Source organism: Zootermopsis nevadensis, unplaced genomic scaffold, assembly GCF_977971745.1.
Source record: "Zootermopsis nevadensis isolate Lab colony 2312 unplaced genomic scaffold, Znev_1.0 Znev_ptg000006l, whole genome shotgun sequence".
Classification (NCBI taxonomy): domain Eukaryota; kingdom Metazoa; phylum Arthropoda; class Insecta; order Blattodea; family Termopsidae; genus Zootermopsis; species Zootermopsis nevadensis.
The window spans coordinates 9,015,399-9,032,491 of record NW_028259138.1 but is presented as its reverse complement, the minus strand read 5'-3'; the positions used below and the strand labels follow the sequence as shown (position 1 = coordinate 9,032,491).

Sequence of the window (17,093 nt, the reverse complement as noted above, 5' to 3'; positions counted from 1 at the left end):
GGACTGAAGAAGTTTTGTTTCATTTTCCTGCAGGCTACTTTTATTTCTGTCTCACAATGCCGAAGTTTAACTTGCATGTAACGTTACAAGAACAGTAATCAGTTTTAATAAAACGCGTCTGGATTATATTTTGTGGTCTGAATTCAATAGGCAGTTCCTATAATATTATACGCCCTTGCTTTTTTCCTATTTGAAATTGATTTGTCATTATAACGGACCGTGCAGGAGGAAATTTCACACCTCGTTAACACAGCACGCTAATGGGGGTAATGGAGTCACGATTTGAACGACAGTCGCTATGCGTATGGACTTGGCAGTCTGTTATGATCATGTTTACAAATTTTGCTTGATTTAAACCGAGCAAGTAGTTAACAAAATACGATTTTTAACAGTAGTTAACCTTTGGAGGAAGGGAGGAAATATTTTTGGGCTGAGATTTGATATTCTCACGGGTTGAAGATTTCGATGTAACGCAGTTTGGACTTGTTGATAGATACCAAGGTTTCGGAGGAACGTATTCCTCCCTTCTTCAAGGCTGAAGTATCTTGGACTAATGAAGCAAGTGGATTTTTATGCACTTATTGATACGAGGTGCGATCGGAAAGTTTCAAGACTGCGCCTATAAAAACCCGTACACTTATCTCAGGTATTAAATTCATCCATCACCCTCGAAGTAGTTCCCCTGGGAGTGAACACAACGATCCCAGCGCCGAATCTTCGTAACATTTTCGGGCGTTGTGCTCGAAGATGGTCGTCCAGAACGCTCGTCATCATCGACAGAGGTTCGGCCATTTTTAAAACGTGAATGCCACACAAAAGTTTGTGCACGACCCATTGCGGACTCCCCAAATGCTTGCTTTAGCATTTCATAGGTTTCCGTAGCCGTTTTGGCGAGTTTTTGGCAAAATTTGATTTGTTCATGAAAATCCGCCATTCCGAAATCGCAGGAGGGTCGGTGTAATGCACTACCAAAACGTCCGTAACTAAGAAACAAATGCTAATTCGATGATGCCGGCTGGCACACTGATTCACTATGAATGTAGGCCGCACCCCCTAGCGGCAGAAGCTCGTACTACATCCGGTTCGCCCTCTATTGACAGTCTGGAAACTTTCCGATCGCACCTCGTATTCGGTTTCATTTTTGTAATTGGTTGTAAGCGAATTTGTACTAGGTTTTGTATTGTTGCACTTGTTCTTGCTTTATACTCTTTATAATTGTTTAAATTTTTAATTTTTGCTTGTAATTTCAGACGAACGAGACGCCATTCAAAAGAAGACTTTTACCAAATGGGTCAACAAACATTTGAAAAAGGTAAACCGACATTATGTTTTACTAAAATTATTCCCGTGATACATAAAAGTATAGCAGATTTTAATAGCTTAACCTACTGGGAAGATTGGAAAAATTAAATTGTGCCAAAATGCGACGATATTGGCTATTCTCGATTGTAACAGTGTCTGATAAAATCTTCTCAGCGACGTTTCAGAGACTTCTGTCTCCACATCAGAGGGTTATGTCATCATTTCCAGATGATGGAGGCAGAGAAGTTCTCTGAAACGTTGGACTGCGGATACACTTTGACGCGGCATAAGAAGGTGGACATAGCACGCGTGGCAGAAATGAGGAACACATACTTAATTTTAATCGAAACTTGAACCGAAGAGACCAGTTGAAAGGCAGGAGGATAGTATTATAATTTATTGAACGGAAGATCTAATCTGAGAAAGGAGAATAATATTGAAACGTGTGTAAGAAATAGGATGTGAGGGTTTGGACTATTTTAGTTGCTTCTCGACAAGGTCCATTGAACACGGTAGTGAACCTACGGGTTCCTTAAAAGATTGCAAATTTCTAAACAAGTTGGGCTAATGTCAGATTCTCAATACGGACTCTGCTGTGTGGGAAGTTCTTGCGCTGGTAGGCATCGTATTTGGACCAAAGCCTGCCTGACGCACTGGCGCCCGCCAAGTTCTGTGCGTGACATCAGCGGTGTCAGGCCGGTTTTCCGAATGAGGTTCATTCCAAATCCCGCTGTGATGTTTCTAGTAGAGCATATAGTCATTCGTTGCTATGCCATTACAGTCTTAGATTGGCTGTGGGTTGAACGACCGGAGTTCGGTTTTCGACATGCGCATGACCACGATTTGACCGGACCTGGGGCCTACTCGACCTCCTCGGAGGTCAAGCGGGCAGGGCATGAATCTGACCACCGACCTCCCAAGTAGAGGGGAAGCGTTTGTGGAATTGTTGTGATTTTTTAATAATCAGGGGCTGATGGTTTGTGGTAGCGCTGCTAACGTGACAAACGCAATATAAAGTCTTATGTCGCACTTTCTAAATTTATTGGTACTCCATACACTGGAACACAGCATAAACTATCAGATATGATGCATCGTTTGCCAGCTGCAGCCAGACAGCCATTGTTAGCCGGTTAGTAGAGACGTATTAGCCTTAGGCGATTGAGCTGGCTAACGATGCACTTTATCTGATAGTTTCTGCTTTGTTACCGTGTGTGGAGTACCATTGAATCACGAAAGGTAGACTATGTTAATCAAAGTGTTAGCTGGTGTAACACGGTTGACATGAAGGCTTCGCCACTGGTAATAGTAATTTATTTTTTCAGAAGTAGGTCTGCTGTTGGCCTGGTGATATGCTGTATAGGATTGCTGTCTGTAGTTTAATTCTGCTAGTTTTGTAATGAAATTAACAGCAAATTAAATTCGGTGAACGGCTTCCTGTTATTTTCTCGAGTCTTCTATCGTCTCGCTCTTCACATAACTTATAAATTATTGGGATCTTTAACTTATGTTCAACTATACCTATACTCCATTCTCCATGATACTTAGGTTTATATGATATTGAGATTATCATACTGAAGGGAGATCTTGGGTTGAGGTTTTCTTAGAATATTTGAACCCTTGGGAGTAGAAGTAACTGATGGGAAAAATAAGTAGCTTCTTGAATAAGAAAGTATCAGATGAAAGAGGAAAATTATGTGAGCTTCGTAATTTGTGCTGTTTGCCAAATATTATTACGTTGACGAAATCAATGATGAAGGATTGAGAGGGATATACAGTAGCACGCATGTGAAAGTGAGAAATGCATACGAAACTTTGGTGGGAAAAACTCGAGGGAAGAGACAACTCGTGAGACCAAGACGCAGATGGAATATGTTAAACTGTGTATTTTAAGAAATGGGGAGTGAAGTTTGAGAGATTGGATTTTACTGGCTTGAGATAGGGTCACGCGGCTGTTTATGTGAGCATAGGTAGGCACAGAAGCGGTGGAAATTTCTTTATCTTTCTTACAGGACGACTCAGTTTGTTAAATAAGATGGTTTCTCGTGCGGTATGTCGAAACTTTCTTTTTTTAAAGGAATGCATTTCTTTTACTTTCCTTGAACATAAGTCTGGAGTCTGTCGAAATCGACAGTGCGTACTTATGTATGCTACAAGCTCCACTGTAACATTTGCAGTCTTTGTTGTTTGCAACGAACTTGTTTCTAGGTCGAGTTAAGCATTATACTGATTCTGTATTCTACCACCGATCGCATACAGAATTTTCTATTGCACTTGCATTTTCCAGGTGATGATATAAACTGTACTTAAATGGTGGTAAACCTGCTGTAATGAAACAACTGTGAACTGGTATTATGTTGTGGAGTATAGCCTACATGCTTCCCAAGTAATTTTTACTTTAATATCTCTTGACCTTGATGTCTCCCCCAGATACAAATCTATTCTTCTTAAAGTGGTATTGCAGTGCATGTGATTAAAGATTATCTCTTTGAATATAGATAATCTCGAAAAAATTAAGTGTAACAAGTTGATGTTAATGATAGCCTATATATTATATCGTGCACCTTTTATTAATGCGACGACCCACCGAATTCGGGAGGTCCTGGGTTTAGGTATCGGAAGGGAGACCGGCTAGTCGTGGTTTCCTCATTCTTTCCAGCAAATGCAGAGATAGTGCCTTAAATTAGAAGACAGCCTCTTCCTTACTTATCTTTTCCAAGTCATTATTTACTTATCATTGTCATTTGACAGCATATAATCTGACGTATTGACAGCTTCGTTAAATACAAACAAATTACGTCAAGTTGTAAGAAAACTGATAAAATTAATTTGAACTTCGTGTAAAGTAGTGTTGGACTGATCTGAACAAAAATTAAGTTAATTTAAGAACATGCTTCTACAGCTGTAAAGTATCAGACTTATTGGAAATATTTTCGTAAGTTTCGGAGATGAAACATGTGAACGGAAGTCATCCTCCCCACTATGCACGCGTCTTATGCACTTAATACTTAAGCAAAAGTGTGATCACCTAACGTTTTGTTTTGTGAGTGATGAAGGCAAACATTAAACATACAACAATTTATGGGAATACTTATCACTATTCGTACTTCACATCGCCAAGCGGAAAATTCTGATCTTATTGATGGTTTTATCGAGAATAACGTGCTCGTTGACATATATGGTTCTTTATTTGTACCAGGTAGTAATTTCCAGAAGTGACTTTCCCTACTCGACAATCTTGTGCCACTTACCTGGTATCGTGACAGATACTTCTCATCGATAGCTGTTGCTCAGTATGGAATTACAAGAGTTCAGAAGCCGATGTGTAGGTCATCATGCGGTTGGCGTCGAGCGATGTGGGTTGTGTTCTTAGAAAGAGAAAATACCGTAAAAGAGCAGGTTGTGTCTTGGGGATGTTTAAATGGCCTGGCATATGAACACCTTCACCGTAGTTTATTATAGATTTTCACCTCATGCCTTGGTGCAAATAAAAACACTTATTTTGTGCGGTGTGCTTAGATTAGTCACACTATTTCGTACAGTGCCTTAAAATATATCATACAGTCGTCTTGACATATCACAGATACTGTTAGTAACGTCATTTTTCGACGTATAGTTGGCTATTTGGCGCTGTTAGCAGGCGATTAATTTCGTTATCAGTCTTGGTATTATACTAAATATGTTATCCCCTCTTTGTAATCTTTTTGTAACATTTTAGTACAATTATTATTTACTTTCTAAGTATTTGTTATTCACAACATTTTGGTTGGAAGCCATTAAGAGAGGAAGCCACTCGAAAGAACTAGACGTAGATGGGAGGATGATGTTACGGATATAGGGTGGGAGTGATTGGATTTATCTGGATCAAGGAGCGACCGGTTGCCTGGCTGCTGTAAACACGGGCCTCAACATTTCGGGTTCCGTAAACTGTGGGTACTTCATTTACTAGGTGAGAGACTGTCAACTAGGAAAAACTTTGTTCCATGGAGTTAATTGTGTTGTTTGCAAAAGTAACTTTTGTTAAGTTCAGTGAAGATCAGCAATTAAAATGTCCTTTAATTATGTGTCAGTATTTTTAGTTATGCATCGAGCGTCCTTGTCTTCAGAAGTATTGTCGCCTATATCCCATAACCCCTTCTCCCCCCCTCCTTCAAACGTATGGTCGGTAATTAGCACTCCTTAAGATTCAGGATATCTCGACTTCAAGTACGTGATAGGATTCAACTTTCTCGATTCCTCGCAGTTTTCACTCAGTTCCTTCAGCAAATGATATCTAAAATAGTCCACGGTTGTTTGCTGACAAAATATCATACCATTCGACGCCACGTAATTTAGGCAGCGTTGTCAAATAAACCAAGGCTCAGCACCCAGCACCGCAACATGTGAAGTTTTGAAACCGTTTTTGACAGCTTCCGTGTTTGCTGAATTCAGTTGCAAACTATTGCTGTTGAATGACTAGTGTTTTGAAAAGTATTTTAAATTATTTTCTGATATTTTAGCGGGAGTTCTACCAGGCAATGAAGCTGGATTTTGAAGATAAATGTCTTCTGGGATGTTGCGCCTTGTAGTCTACTAGAAGTGTACCGACGTTTCAGAGGTGCTTACTGCCTTTTTTCGCCCCGATGATAGAGCCAGCAGGCACTTCTGAAATGCCAGTAAACGTTTTATGCAGTTTGAAAGATGGACGTATCTAATTGAGATTAAATCTGAAATTACTGTTAAAGCATTATAGGTTGACATGATGGCTGGAAATGTAACAAAATACCAGGAAAGGTACATAGATAAGTAAAGTATTTGGAATCCAAAAACAAAAATCATAATCTCACGTTATGGTTCACTGAAAAAACAAAAGAACTTACCGAACGTAGAAGTCGAGTTGGTAAATCTACTGCTTCGGATTTTGGAGGTCCCGGGTTCAAAATTCGTAGACCGGCTATTCTGATTGAGGTTTTTGGCGGTTTTTCTCAGTCGCATCAGGCAAATGCCGGTATAGTAATTAGGCCACGACAACTTCCTTTCACGTGTCCTATCCAATTGAATTCATCGTCTCATCCGACGCTATGTAGTCTAGATACTGAAAGTGTCGTTAAATAAACTATAAAGTAAACAAATAAAAAACCGCGCAGATACAAAAATTAAAAATAAAGGCAAGAAATAACACTGTAACTTTGATAAAATTCTACACGGCCCTACTAAATCCAGAAGGGCAGCCATCTTACTCGCCGCTGTCAGGACCTCAGATCCTGCACACAGAAATTTATTTTCCCTCTTATTATATTCCCGTGCCCATTATTTTTTTAAACTGTGACGTGATCAAAAATTTATAAATCCAGATCCACAGTGAGCATTTCAGAATTAATATGAATCTGCGGTTTTCAATCATGTTTTGCCGAAAAATTGTAAATTGAAATTTCTTGAAATGGGTTTGGTGTAGGTATGATGATCTATGTTCTTAACACGTTGACTGTAGAACTTGATAAAACCCACAAGGCCTTCGAGTTAAAATGCGCTAAGCAACAACAAACATTTGGGTCGTGTGACGTACGTGCACGAGGTAAGTACACAGGCCTACGTGCAAAAGTGTTTACGTGCACACGTAAAATGATATTTGAGCCACCCATATTGGGGACCCAGGAGTAACCTACGTTACCTGTTCTCGTTTAATTTATCTCAACACATTTTAGATTTAATCGTGGGTTTTCATCGTGTTCCATGTTCATTGTAGTTAACTTTTCGGACAAACTTCTTCAAGACTATTCAGCACGGCCCACTGTCCACACTTTTGGGCACAGCATCGTTACAAAAAAAACACCGACGTTTTGGATTTACTTTCTGTTATCTCTCGTTGGGTCCACTCCTACACCGTCGATTATAGCCTGTTCTGGGCATTGTAAAATTACAGATGTATCGAAGGGACCTGCTGCCACATTATTCAGTGTTGACTGCAACACGTTCTGTTGCATACTTCTGAGTTTCTATGTCGAAATGTTAAAAGTTACCGATGTTTCGTAGGTAGGTCTGATTGCTGATTTCTACTTCAGGATCAGATTAAACCCTGAAGGCAGTGGCAGAACGTTCCTCTGAACCGGCCTGTAATGTTCACCATTTCGATGTGGAGCTATACACAGAAGTGCCTACAGCGGATCGTGGGTGTTCATTCTTGAGTTACTAATTTATTCGACAACTGACATGCTAAACCACGAAGTTGGATTGGTATTGTGCCCTTCAGGCTCGAGTACTGCATTCCATTCCTGAATATTGTAGAATTCGTGAATTATTCTTGGCTTTTGAGAGTGCTTGTTATTAATTTTATTGAAATGCGTCCTTGCTGTTATTTTTTATCTGAACTTAACTATAAAGAGATGATAGTTGACATTTCTTTCACTGGTCTCCTGTATTTTATATATATCAGATCAGAAAGAACAATGATTATAAGCGAAATATCTCGTGCGTAGCACGGAAAGGGTTATTACGTTTTCTGTTCATATTTGCACGAAACTTCTTTTTTTAAAGGTTTTTAGGAAATACGCGATTTAGTCTAACTCTCGTGTTTGTCTCAGTCAGTGTTAAGTACGGTGGTCTACTCGTAAATTATCCTTGCGGAATTGACATTTAACTGCCGCGGCCGATTTCCAGAACCATCTAATGCCATACTTGGATGTTTCAGACCTTCAGTTCACTGCCGAGCGTGGAAAGTAAAAACAATTAACGTCGTTGGATATGATAACCCGTTTCCTCTGTCCTTGCGGCATGTTACATGTTTCGTCACAGTAGTGGCTTGTGTTTACCCATCCTTCCATTTGGTTAGATAATTCGATTTATAGTGACACTGATAACTAGAAGCTCTGGGAAGATCGTAGAGAAAGAGCTCATTTGCAGTGTCGGCATTATTTTTCTCAGCCGGAATTTGTAGCTAGGCGAGGGCAATTGAAAACGTGATGACGGTTTTTCTAATGGCATGGCTGCGGTGTCACTGTGAAAGTGATTCTTAAGGTACAATTTGGCTGCACGCGACAGAGACAAGCGACCGAGGCAGGCGACAGAGACGGGAGACGGACACATCGCAGCTTGTCGCCACACACTTCTGAGGTGACGACCGAGACATGTGGCAAAGTGTTTGTTTTCTTTGTTTTGTTGACATACGTGCACATATTCTGTGGAAAATGAGTACAAAAATGCTTCTAAAAAGGTTACTCGAAGAAGAAGAAGAAGATGGTGATGTGTTGCTGTGTTATTTGTTGCGAAAGAAACAAAGAAAACCTATGAGTTCAATATTCAAAACCAGACGTGAAGAAGGATCTTTCTGTCGGTGGTCAGTGGTCGGTTTACTGCTACTAATTCTACCAATTGCTCATCTTGGTCACCAATAAATTTAATTTCTGCCATTATTTTACTCATCAACACACGTGCTGCCTGAGCCCGTCGCGAGACACTACTGGTCCGAGAGCGGTCTCCTGTGCTTTGTCTCTGTCGCCTGTCTTTGTCTCGCGCTCGTAATTGTACTTCATACGTTTGTACAGAGAGCAGACAGGAAGCGACCAGTCTCGGTCTCGCAACTCTGTCGCCTGCCTCGGTCGCTTGTCTCTGTCGCGTGCAGCCAAATTGTACCTTTATGGTGATATAGTTCTCCAGCAGGATTCTTACTTCCAGTTGTACCACACCTTCGAAGCGAAGTTTCCCCGTTTCATTTTTACTGTACCAGTTAAAAAGTGGAGTATATTTAGAAAAATTAGTTATTACTTTGTTTGATTTGAAGGTTTATATTTTTTAAAAATAATTATAGGCCTATACGTATTACTATACCGGGATAATTAAGTTTAATCGTCTCCCTGTCGTGTCATGTGAAGTTCCATAACGCACATGGTGAGTACAGGAAGCTCCATAAGACTCCGTATAAATGCATAGTATTTGCATTTCAACGGTGCGTTCACTGATAAAGTTGAGGGCAGCTGTGACTTCCCGGCAGGAACTGATAATGAAGGTGAGTTATTTTTTTATGGAGCGTGTCCTGGTTCATATCGGAAAAACCTTCCAGCGCTTGGCGGTGAGTCATGCAGTTCCAGCCGGAAGCGGGATATTACTATTGCGTCCAACTTTATCAGTGAACGTGCTGCATATTAACGGGGTTATTCTTAATTTTGGTTGCTATGTCCAGGTCTTACTGTTGACATGGGGAAACAACTTGGCGTGTGGGTGATATGCAATTCTGGGACATTGATAGCAATTCTTCTGGTCATTCAAAACGAGTTTTATCTGAAGAATAGAACCACTTGAATACAAATATAATACTTTTTGTTAGTAGAACTAAATATTAAAACGAACAGAATTTTCACGTAACTCTCGCCATGGACTTGACTGCACGACTTGAATTTCTGTCCAGAACTGAAGCCACAGATAATTGTGTCAGCTTGGCTAGAGTGGACTATAGAGTCTCTCGAATCTGAAATCTGTTAGACTGATCGGTGTACCTATTTTATAAAACCAGAACTCTTAATATCGTTTCCAAATTTGTAGCAGGATAAGCGACATTTTGATGTCCACGATCGCAGTGTGTATCATTAATAATCCATGGTTGTTATAATTAGAGATATTCAGGCATTGCTGTTAGTTTAAATAACAGTTCGTAACAGTGATTTGGCATAGCATGGCAGTCGAAAATCTTGTAGGAATTTGGTGTCATGTAAGTTGTACAAGGTACGAAAGGGAAGCTTTGTTTGGTCTATGGACGTGGTCTGTTTGAATGTGGGCAATACAAAGACCTCCACAGTGCATGTAGGCTGTCTGGCATGACAGCGTCTACGCAGAAATGTTAGTTATTTGCGTAGTGTACTCTCGTTGTGACATGATCCTGCAAGAATATTACAAAGGCTATAGCAGTCTTAGTACGCGATGTTCCTGACGTTTGTAAGTCTTTAGAGTGTCGCTCTTAAGTAGTTGGTGATGGGTTGGTTCCGTCGTCGTCGGATGCATGCTGCAATTTAGAATGGTCGGTTTTGTCTTGGTTCCCGTCATCTAAAGTTTGGCATCTTTGTTAAAAAAAATCGATCTCTTTACTATATTTGCGGAATAGATAACTCATTATTCAACAGTAATCGAGTCAATGGATTACAACGACCATAGGAACGTAGTCTGTATGTACAGTATTTTTTTGTAGTGAGAAACTACTGTTTTGAAAATACATCATCAGGAATTTGTTAATTTTTACTGATTTCCTACAAAATATGTTTATACATTCATACGTATGTTTACGTTTCCTGTTTAATTTGCCCACTACAACCCAGTCCTCAGAATTTTAAAAGTAATCACATATAATAAATGCAGGAACAAGCCAGAGTCGTCGTATTAATATCCTCGGTTTTAAACCCACCAGACCTGTTTTAGGTGGAATGTTAATGAACGATTGGCGAAACCAAGAAGGAAAGAGACAAACTAAAGCTAATTGGTTGGTAAAGTAATTAGATATTAAACGCAGGATATGAACACTAATAGGTTTACTAAACCTCTAGTAATTGTAATAAGAGGTTTTAAATTGTTTGGGTTTGTGGAGTGAATCAGGGCAACGCAACGTTATTCCATACCGGCGCCATTTTCCGTAAAAGAATTAAAACGCTGTTACTACGACAACTAAAGTTTACTGCCTTGATAACAACCATGCTAGCGGCTTTCACATTCGAAATTATCACCTTATTTGAAAGTCTATAGATTTATTTTTTGGAGAGGGGATATCTTTAAAATTATTTTGTCTTTCTGTCTAGCTAAGTACACTGATCTTCATTTACGTAAGAATCTTGTACATGTGGGTAGTCGACCTAAATAATATATGGAAATGAACGTTTAATATTGTTAAAGGAACGAAATAATAAATGAAAATTAATACAGATATTGTGGTTAATAGAAATTAATTAAGATGTGTGTTCTTTAATGACACGAGTTACCGTTTTCGCACACATCATGAGACTTGAAACAAAGAAAAGAAATTTGCTAATATGTTCTTTATTTATTTATTTATTTATTTATAGTACTGCAAACGAAAATGTTTTACTTGGAGCGGATGTTCAGTGTTTGTTATCCATGAAAGTTCTTATGGGTTCTTTGTACCGTGTGCGTAAATGCACGCGTATGGGATAGGGGAATTGTATTCACAAAATACTAACAATTTTCTGTGAAATTTTACATTTTGAGGAGGAGGTGTGCACACTAAAGTTGCATGGTAAATTTAATATCAGTGCCTACCGATGAATTCGACTACTCCGTGAATCCCAAATTGTCTAGGAAATGGGCGATTTTTAAAAGTGTTGGTGCGTTAAAGTATAATACATTAAAGTCTGTAACTTTTGTTTGACATATTTTTCGATATGATCCACGTTGTACGAAATATGAAATTATTTATGATTATTTACATTATTTATTTTAATTAGCTGTGCATCAAAATATTAGAATGTATAATGAATGAAAGTTAAGACCAGTAAGATGTGTGAAGTCGGAAGTAAAATATCTGGAAAGAAGTCTGTTCACCTTTAAGAGTTTCATCAGATAACACTGTTAGAAGTATAGTTATATTGAATGTATGGACAGTTCGTTCTGCTTCACGACGAGAGCGGTTTCTTCGTATCCTCGTCTTATTTGCGTTCTTAATTAGCGAGTGACTGCGTGTGTAATATTAGCGATGACTCTTGTACACTTGTTTGTGGCAGAACATGTTATACGTAGTGTTCACTTAAGACAAAAGAGCTTTCAAAAAACGTGATAAGTAGTGTAGCAGGCGACAAACGGGGGTTTTTCATAAATTTATCCGGGTTGGGGGGGACATGCCGTTCGTGTTTACCATTGCCCTGTGTAAACTTACAGAAGATAGCCACGTTTCGGTTTCTTTTTCGCGGCGTTTTCAAAGTGAGATAAGGCCGGTTTTTCCAATGAAAGGGGGCGTTGAGATGTAATGTCTTTTCGTACTGTTGGCGTGCTTGAGAATGTGTATATTTTATTTCCAGTGGAACTGTACCAACATACTTTTATTTGAAGAGGCTCTTATACCTCCTCCAGGAACGCTGTTGTTGGCAGCCGGTGTGATTTGATCGTTGTGAGAGAAGTTTACATTTCGTAGGAGAGAATGGGGACTATTGTTACTACCCACAGGTTACAAACTGTAAGAATACATTTGGTTGTGAAGTCATTTCTTGCATAAGAATAAGAAAGACAGTGATGTGTGAAAAAAACTGGATGACTTTGAGATGTTTATGGAACACGATGATTTTGATCAGAAAAAAGTAAAAAGTTGGTTGTTAACGGAAATTTTTGATGTCACACGGATTTTTGTTCCTTGGATTTTGAGTGAAAGACGAATATTACGAACTTCAGTATATGATATTGCCGTGGTTAATGTGTTTTCGTAGTGACAAGATATCTCGTTGTGAAAGGGATGAAGTATGCCCACTGCCCTGACCTAGTTCTGAGTAGGAATGTGTGAACGAGGAATGCGTCTTATCGGATGCCTGGAAAGGAATGTGTGGGCCTTCAAGGGGACTAAGATCAAGCCATGAAACGAAGATGGCAATAAATGCATACACTGTCCGGTAATAACTCATTCCACAGTGCAGAGTTCTTGAGAAAGCGATTGTCGCTTATCTGACCCGGAAATTCCTTGCGTGCCGCCACTGAGCCTTATTCTAAGCCAGCTGAATCCAGTCCACTTCCACACATCCTGTTTCTTTGCGGGCTGTTTTGGTATTACCATCTCTTCTACGAAAAGATAGATCTCTCAAGTGGTCTTTTCCTTTGTGGTTTTCAGACTAAAATTTTATATGCGTGTACTATCTACGCCATAGACCGCCACGTTGATGGGGGGGGGGGGGGGGGCAGTCGTCCCAGTGCCAAGCCAGACAGGTTAAAGCGTAGGGATCAGGCAGTGGGTTGTCCCGGATCATCCAAACTGGGGGCTGAGGGGGTGTTCTTGTGACCAGTACAGGCAGCCCTCGATTCAGAATAATGTCAATTTTGAAACCAGAACGTCAAAAAGTGAAAGAAATATATTTTACTATTATTTATAACGTTTTACAATGGATCTCGTACTGATTGTTATACTGAGTCGTAATTCTTACATCGCTGATTTTGAATAAAAATTATCATCTCTGCAATTACGTATGTTTCGTTAACGCGAATTTGCTCCAATGAGATCGATGAATCGGTTAAATCTGTTTGTGAATTGCAAACTTTTGCATATGCGAGTTTGCTCTTATGCAATTTCATTCCTGGCGCTTTAAAATTTCAAAGGACTAATTTAATCTCTGAGGAGGTACCGGGGTTATTTTTACTACGCGATTTTCTGTAGGTCGGCGTCTTACACGAATGCAATTATAGCGTAACAGCAGAGATTATCGTACACATCACTCACATGAAAGAATTGCAGTCAATCGCGGGGACCAACGAATTGTCGATTGTAAGTGTATAAAATGTATTTTTTAAATTCCCTTTATTTTATTTACATTATATCAGAGCTTTAAATTTAATGCCATTATATTACTCGTCAATGTTTGGGTGCTGGGAACGAGTGTAATTGATTTCCGATTGATTTACATTATAAAAGAGTTTCAATTTACGCCGATTCCGTTAATGCCGGTTCGTCCAGGAACGCATCCCCGGCGTAAATCGAGGGCTACCTGTACTCATAAGAATATTTACAGTTAATTGCTAAATGACGCAAGAAGCCATTTAACAGGAGAATGGTGTTTGAGAACGACAAGGTGGCGTACAGCTGAATAAATAAAGTCGATTACAGAGTTATTTCCTTATGCGTGTTGTAGGCTGTCCCTCGCATCTTGATTTTGTCGCTACAATAATAGTTGTTGAAGAGTACAAGTTATGAAGATCCTTATTATGCAGTTTTCTCCGTCTTCTTATTTCCTGTCGAAGTGTATACATTAATAATCGTTAATGGCAGTGAAGATCACCGATAATGTTAGATGTTGCAGTATAAAGCGAAGGTTGTGATGCTGCTATGCGTAAACTATTGGATTTTATGCAGTTTTTTAAAGAACGCAGTTTTAAATTGTATAATTTGATTCATTGGACAACAAATATTAATTTTTCGATTTCATAGCGACAGTTTATTGACATTTGTGGCGAATGAATGTGCGAAATGAGATGAAAGAAGAGGTTTACTATTTTTTGTTTTCGTTGTCACGGTGTTAAATTCGATTGATAATGTTGGATTTTATGCAAGTGGTCAAAGTGAATCGGTTGTCTATATGAAAACTTATTTTTGGAAAAGTCGTGTTAAAAACTGAGAACAGCGACCTTTTTAAACAAGGTAAGTCTATAATTTCTGAACACCCAAATGTAGAATGTTGATCCACAACAGTGTTCGTGGTATGTCCATTTATAGATCCTCTCTCGAGTTGCGGTATGTGGTTTGTTCAGCAGGAGAAGTCGCATTTCACAGAAATCCGCTTGGAATTTCTCTGAGGTTATGCTGGGAATGTAGAATGACGCTCTGCGCACTTTCATTTCACTCACTCCTCAGCTGCTCGGTTGGTTCTGGTGGTTTACGTCATAGAAGCGGAGTCCTCAGATTACAGCAGCCTCTGGATTGATCTTCGACCATTTAAATACTTTTAAAACCCCTCATAATAATATTTAGGGGTCCGCAGTGGCCGCGCGGTCTGAGGCGTGGGCCTTGTGCCGCTTGGTCGCTGGGACCGTGGGTTCGAATCCCACACAAGCCATGGATGTTTGTCCGCGTTCTTGTGTGTTGTTCTGTCCTGTGTACAGGTAGAGGCCTTGCGACGGGCCGATCCCTCATCCAAGGAGTCCTACCGAATGTCTATAGATCAAGCCAACGAAAAGTTGGGACCCGCAGTGCTCAGGCACTTGAAGAACGGGCCATTCCCAGTATAATAATATTGACATGAAGTTAATTGGAATCTTATGTTTGTACCTATTATACTTCCTGTAAAGTATACACATCTTTAGTGAATTGTTTTGCTTTTATAGTAGGCCCTTTTATGCGTTTCGAAATATAGGTTTTGTATGCATTTTCCTTTATCCACTGGGATTTATTTTGATAGGGAAGTATTTTATTTTACGCTCAGCCTGTAAAGTAACTTTATCCCCCGTCTAGGTGATAGCTAATAGCTAATACAATTTTTGCATCTTAATGCAGAAGCCTTTAGGCACCACAAAGGCGTTGTGTTTAGGTAATGGGGGAAGTGTCTAAAACACTCGGTAGAGACTCGAGCTCGGCACTTCGCTTTACCGCTGCTCTTACCTACAGTGTAAATGTTGTTCCTTTAGTTTAACAGAAAAATGTCCAGCAGTGTGAAGCAATAAATCATATGTCGTTAATATACGTAATAAATTTCGCCGAATTTTTGTGTGTTATTGTAAGTCACATTTTGTATATTACCTTCTGCGAGTTTCTTCAGTTTAATTCCGAGCTCTGTCGTCCGTCGAAATAACAGAGCGAATTCTACCTGTGACTCATGTTGAGCTAGTTCCTTAACTTAAATTTCTCTTTAATTATAGGAATCCGCGGTACCAGCACTCTGCATCTGTAGACAACTCAGTTGTTTTGTGTTCGTTCGTGTGTTTTAAGTTGTCTTATTTTTTTGTGAGTCTTGGCTTCGTGTAATATTACAGTCATGTCTCTCAGATGGTGCCTGCAGGAAACATGACGTCATTCTAATTACGAAACGTGGCGAAACGTCTAAGGTGCGGTTGTAGTCGTTGGCGTATTCTTCTTATTCTATGGTGGATGACCTTTTATGGATTTACAATGGATTGCAGCTTTTTGGAACCCTTTGGATTTTTACACCCTATAAGCGTCGATTAGCTAATTGTAATTCCGTTTGATTGATATTTAGGTTGTTTGACCTTGCTGTTGCTGTGATGATGCTGTTCAGAGTTTAAATATAACAGGGATTAACAGCCCGTGGCCCGCCGATTTGTTTTCTGCGGCCCGTGTACTTTTTTATAATACTGTATTAACCTGTGTGATGATAAAAACTACCGGATATCAGAAATAACTTTTTGTTAAACGTCGTTAGTATTTGGCAATACCTGTCGCTTTAAGCAACTTTCAGCTTAGGCCTTAATTAAGACGTCATACTGATGCGTGGTAGTCACAGTTGGATTACTAAACCTCATATTGAAAGATGAGTGGAGGAAAAGCAGCTTCCTGTGTCCCACTATGACCAATTTTGTTAAATAAGAGTAATGAGCAATATGTGAACCTGAGTGCAATAATAAATTGGATAGAATTTTGTTATAAATTGCAATCGCGTTTCATCAAATTACCCTTACGGTTCGCGAATCGATAACATTTGAAGAATGTGACCCAAGGCCTTGAAAAGAATGAGAAACCATGTAGCATATAGCATTGAAAGTGATGGCGAGGTAATCTTAGATTTCGAAGGGGATATAGGGTAAGCCGGCCATAGGCCGAATTCGACATTTCTGAAATACAAATCCATAGCATAGCTGTTAAAGTAAATATTCCGTTATTGTGTTGTTAATGTATGCGGTTTTATGAAGTATACAACATTCATAAGTCGTAACTGTACAATAAATTGATGCTGTCTGTGTGGACCAACAGTGGTTTGCGCCAAACTGTTGATTCCGTTGAAATTTTCCTTCCTGTCGTCATTTCATATTTACATGTAAAGAGAGTCATAGCCAGAGATTCACATACAGATTTCTGATGAATATCAGTGGCCTTGTGTTTGTGTAGTAATTACTGGTAAAAAGGGAAAATTAACGCCTTCAACATTAGTCTGAGGACAGCCTTCCGCATTCTTCCGTCC

General features: G+C 39.4%; 1 protein-coding gene across 34 annotated transcripts in view; it reads left to right on the top strand.

Annotated features, from left to right (window-relative positions):
- shot (dystonin-like protein short stop) overlaps nucleotides 1-17,093 on the top strand; it is a 308,131-nt gene that overhangs the window by 75,516 nt on the left and 215,522 nt on the right. For all 34 annotated transcript variants that reach the window (XM_087343471.1, XM_087343467.1, XM_087343486.1 and 31 more), the window contains exon 2: nucleotides 1,251-1,312. In XM_087343471.1, coding sequence (XP_087199597.1) covers nucleotides 1,251-1,312 — 62 coding nt within the window. The remainder of the gene's footprint in view (nucleotides 1-1,250; nucleotides 1,313-17,093) is intronic.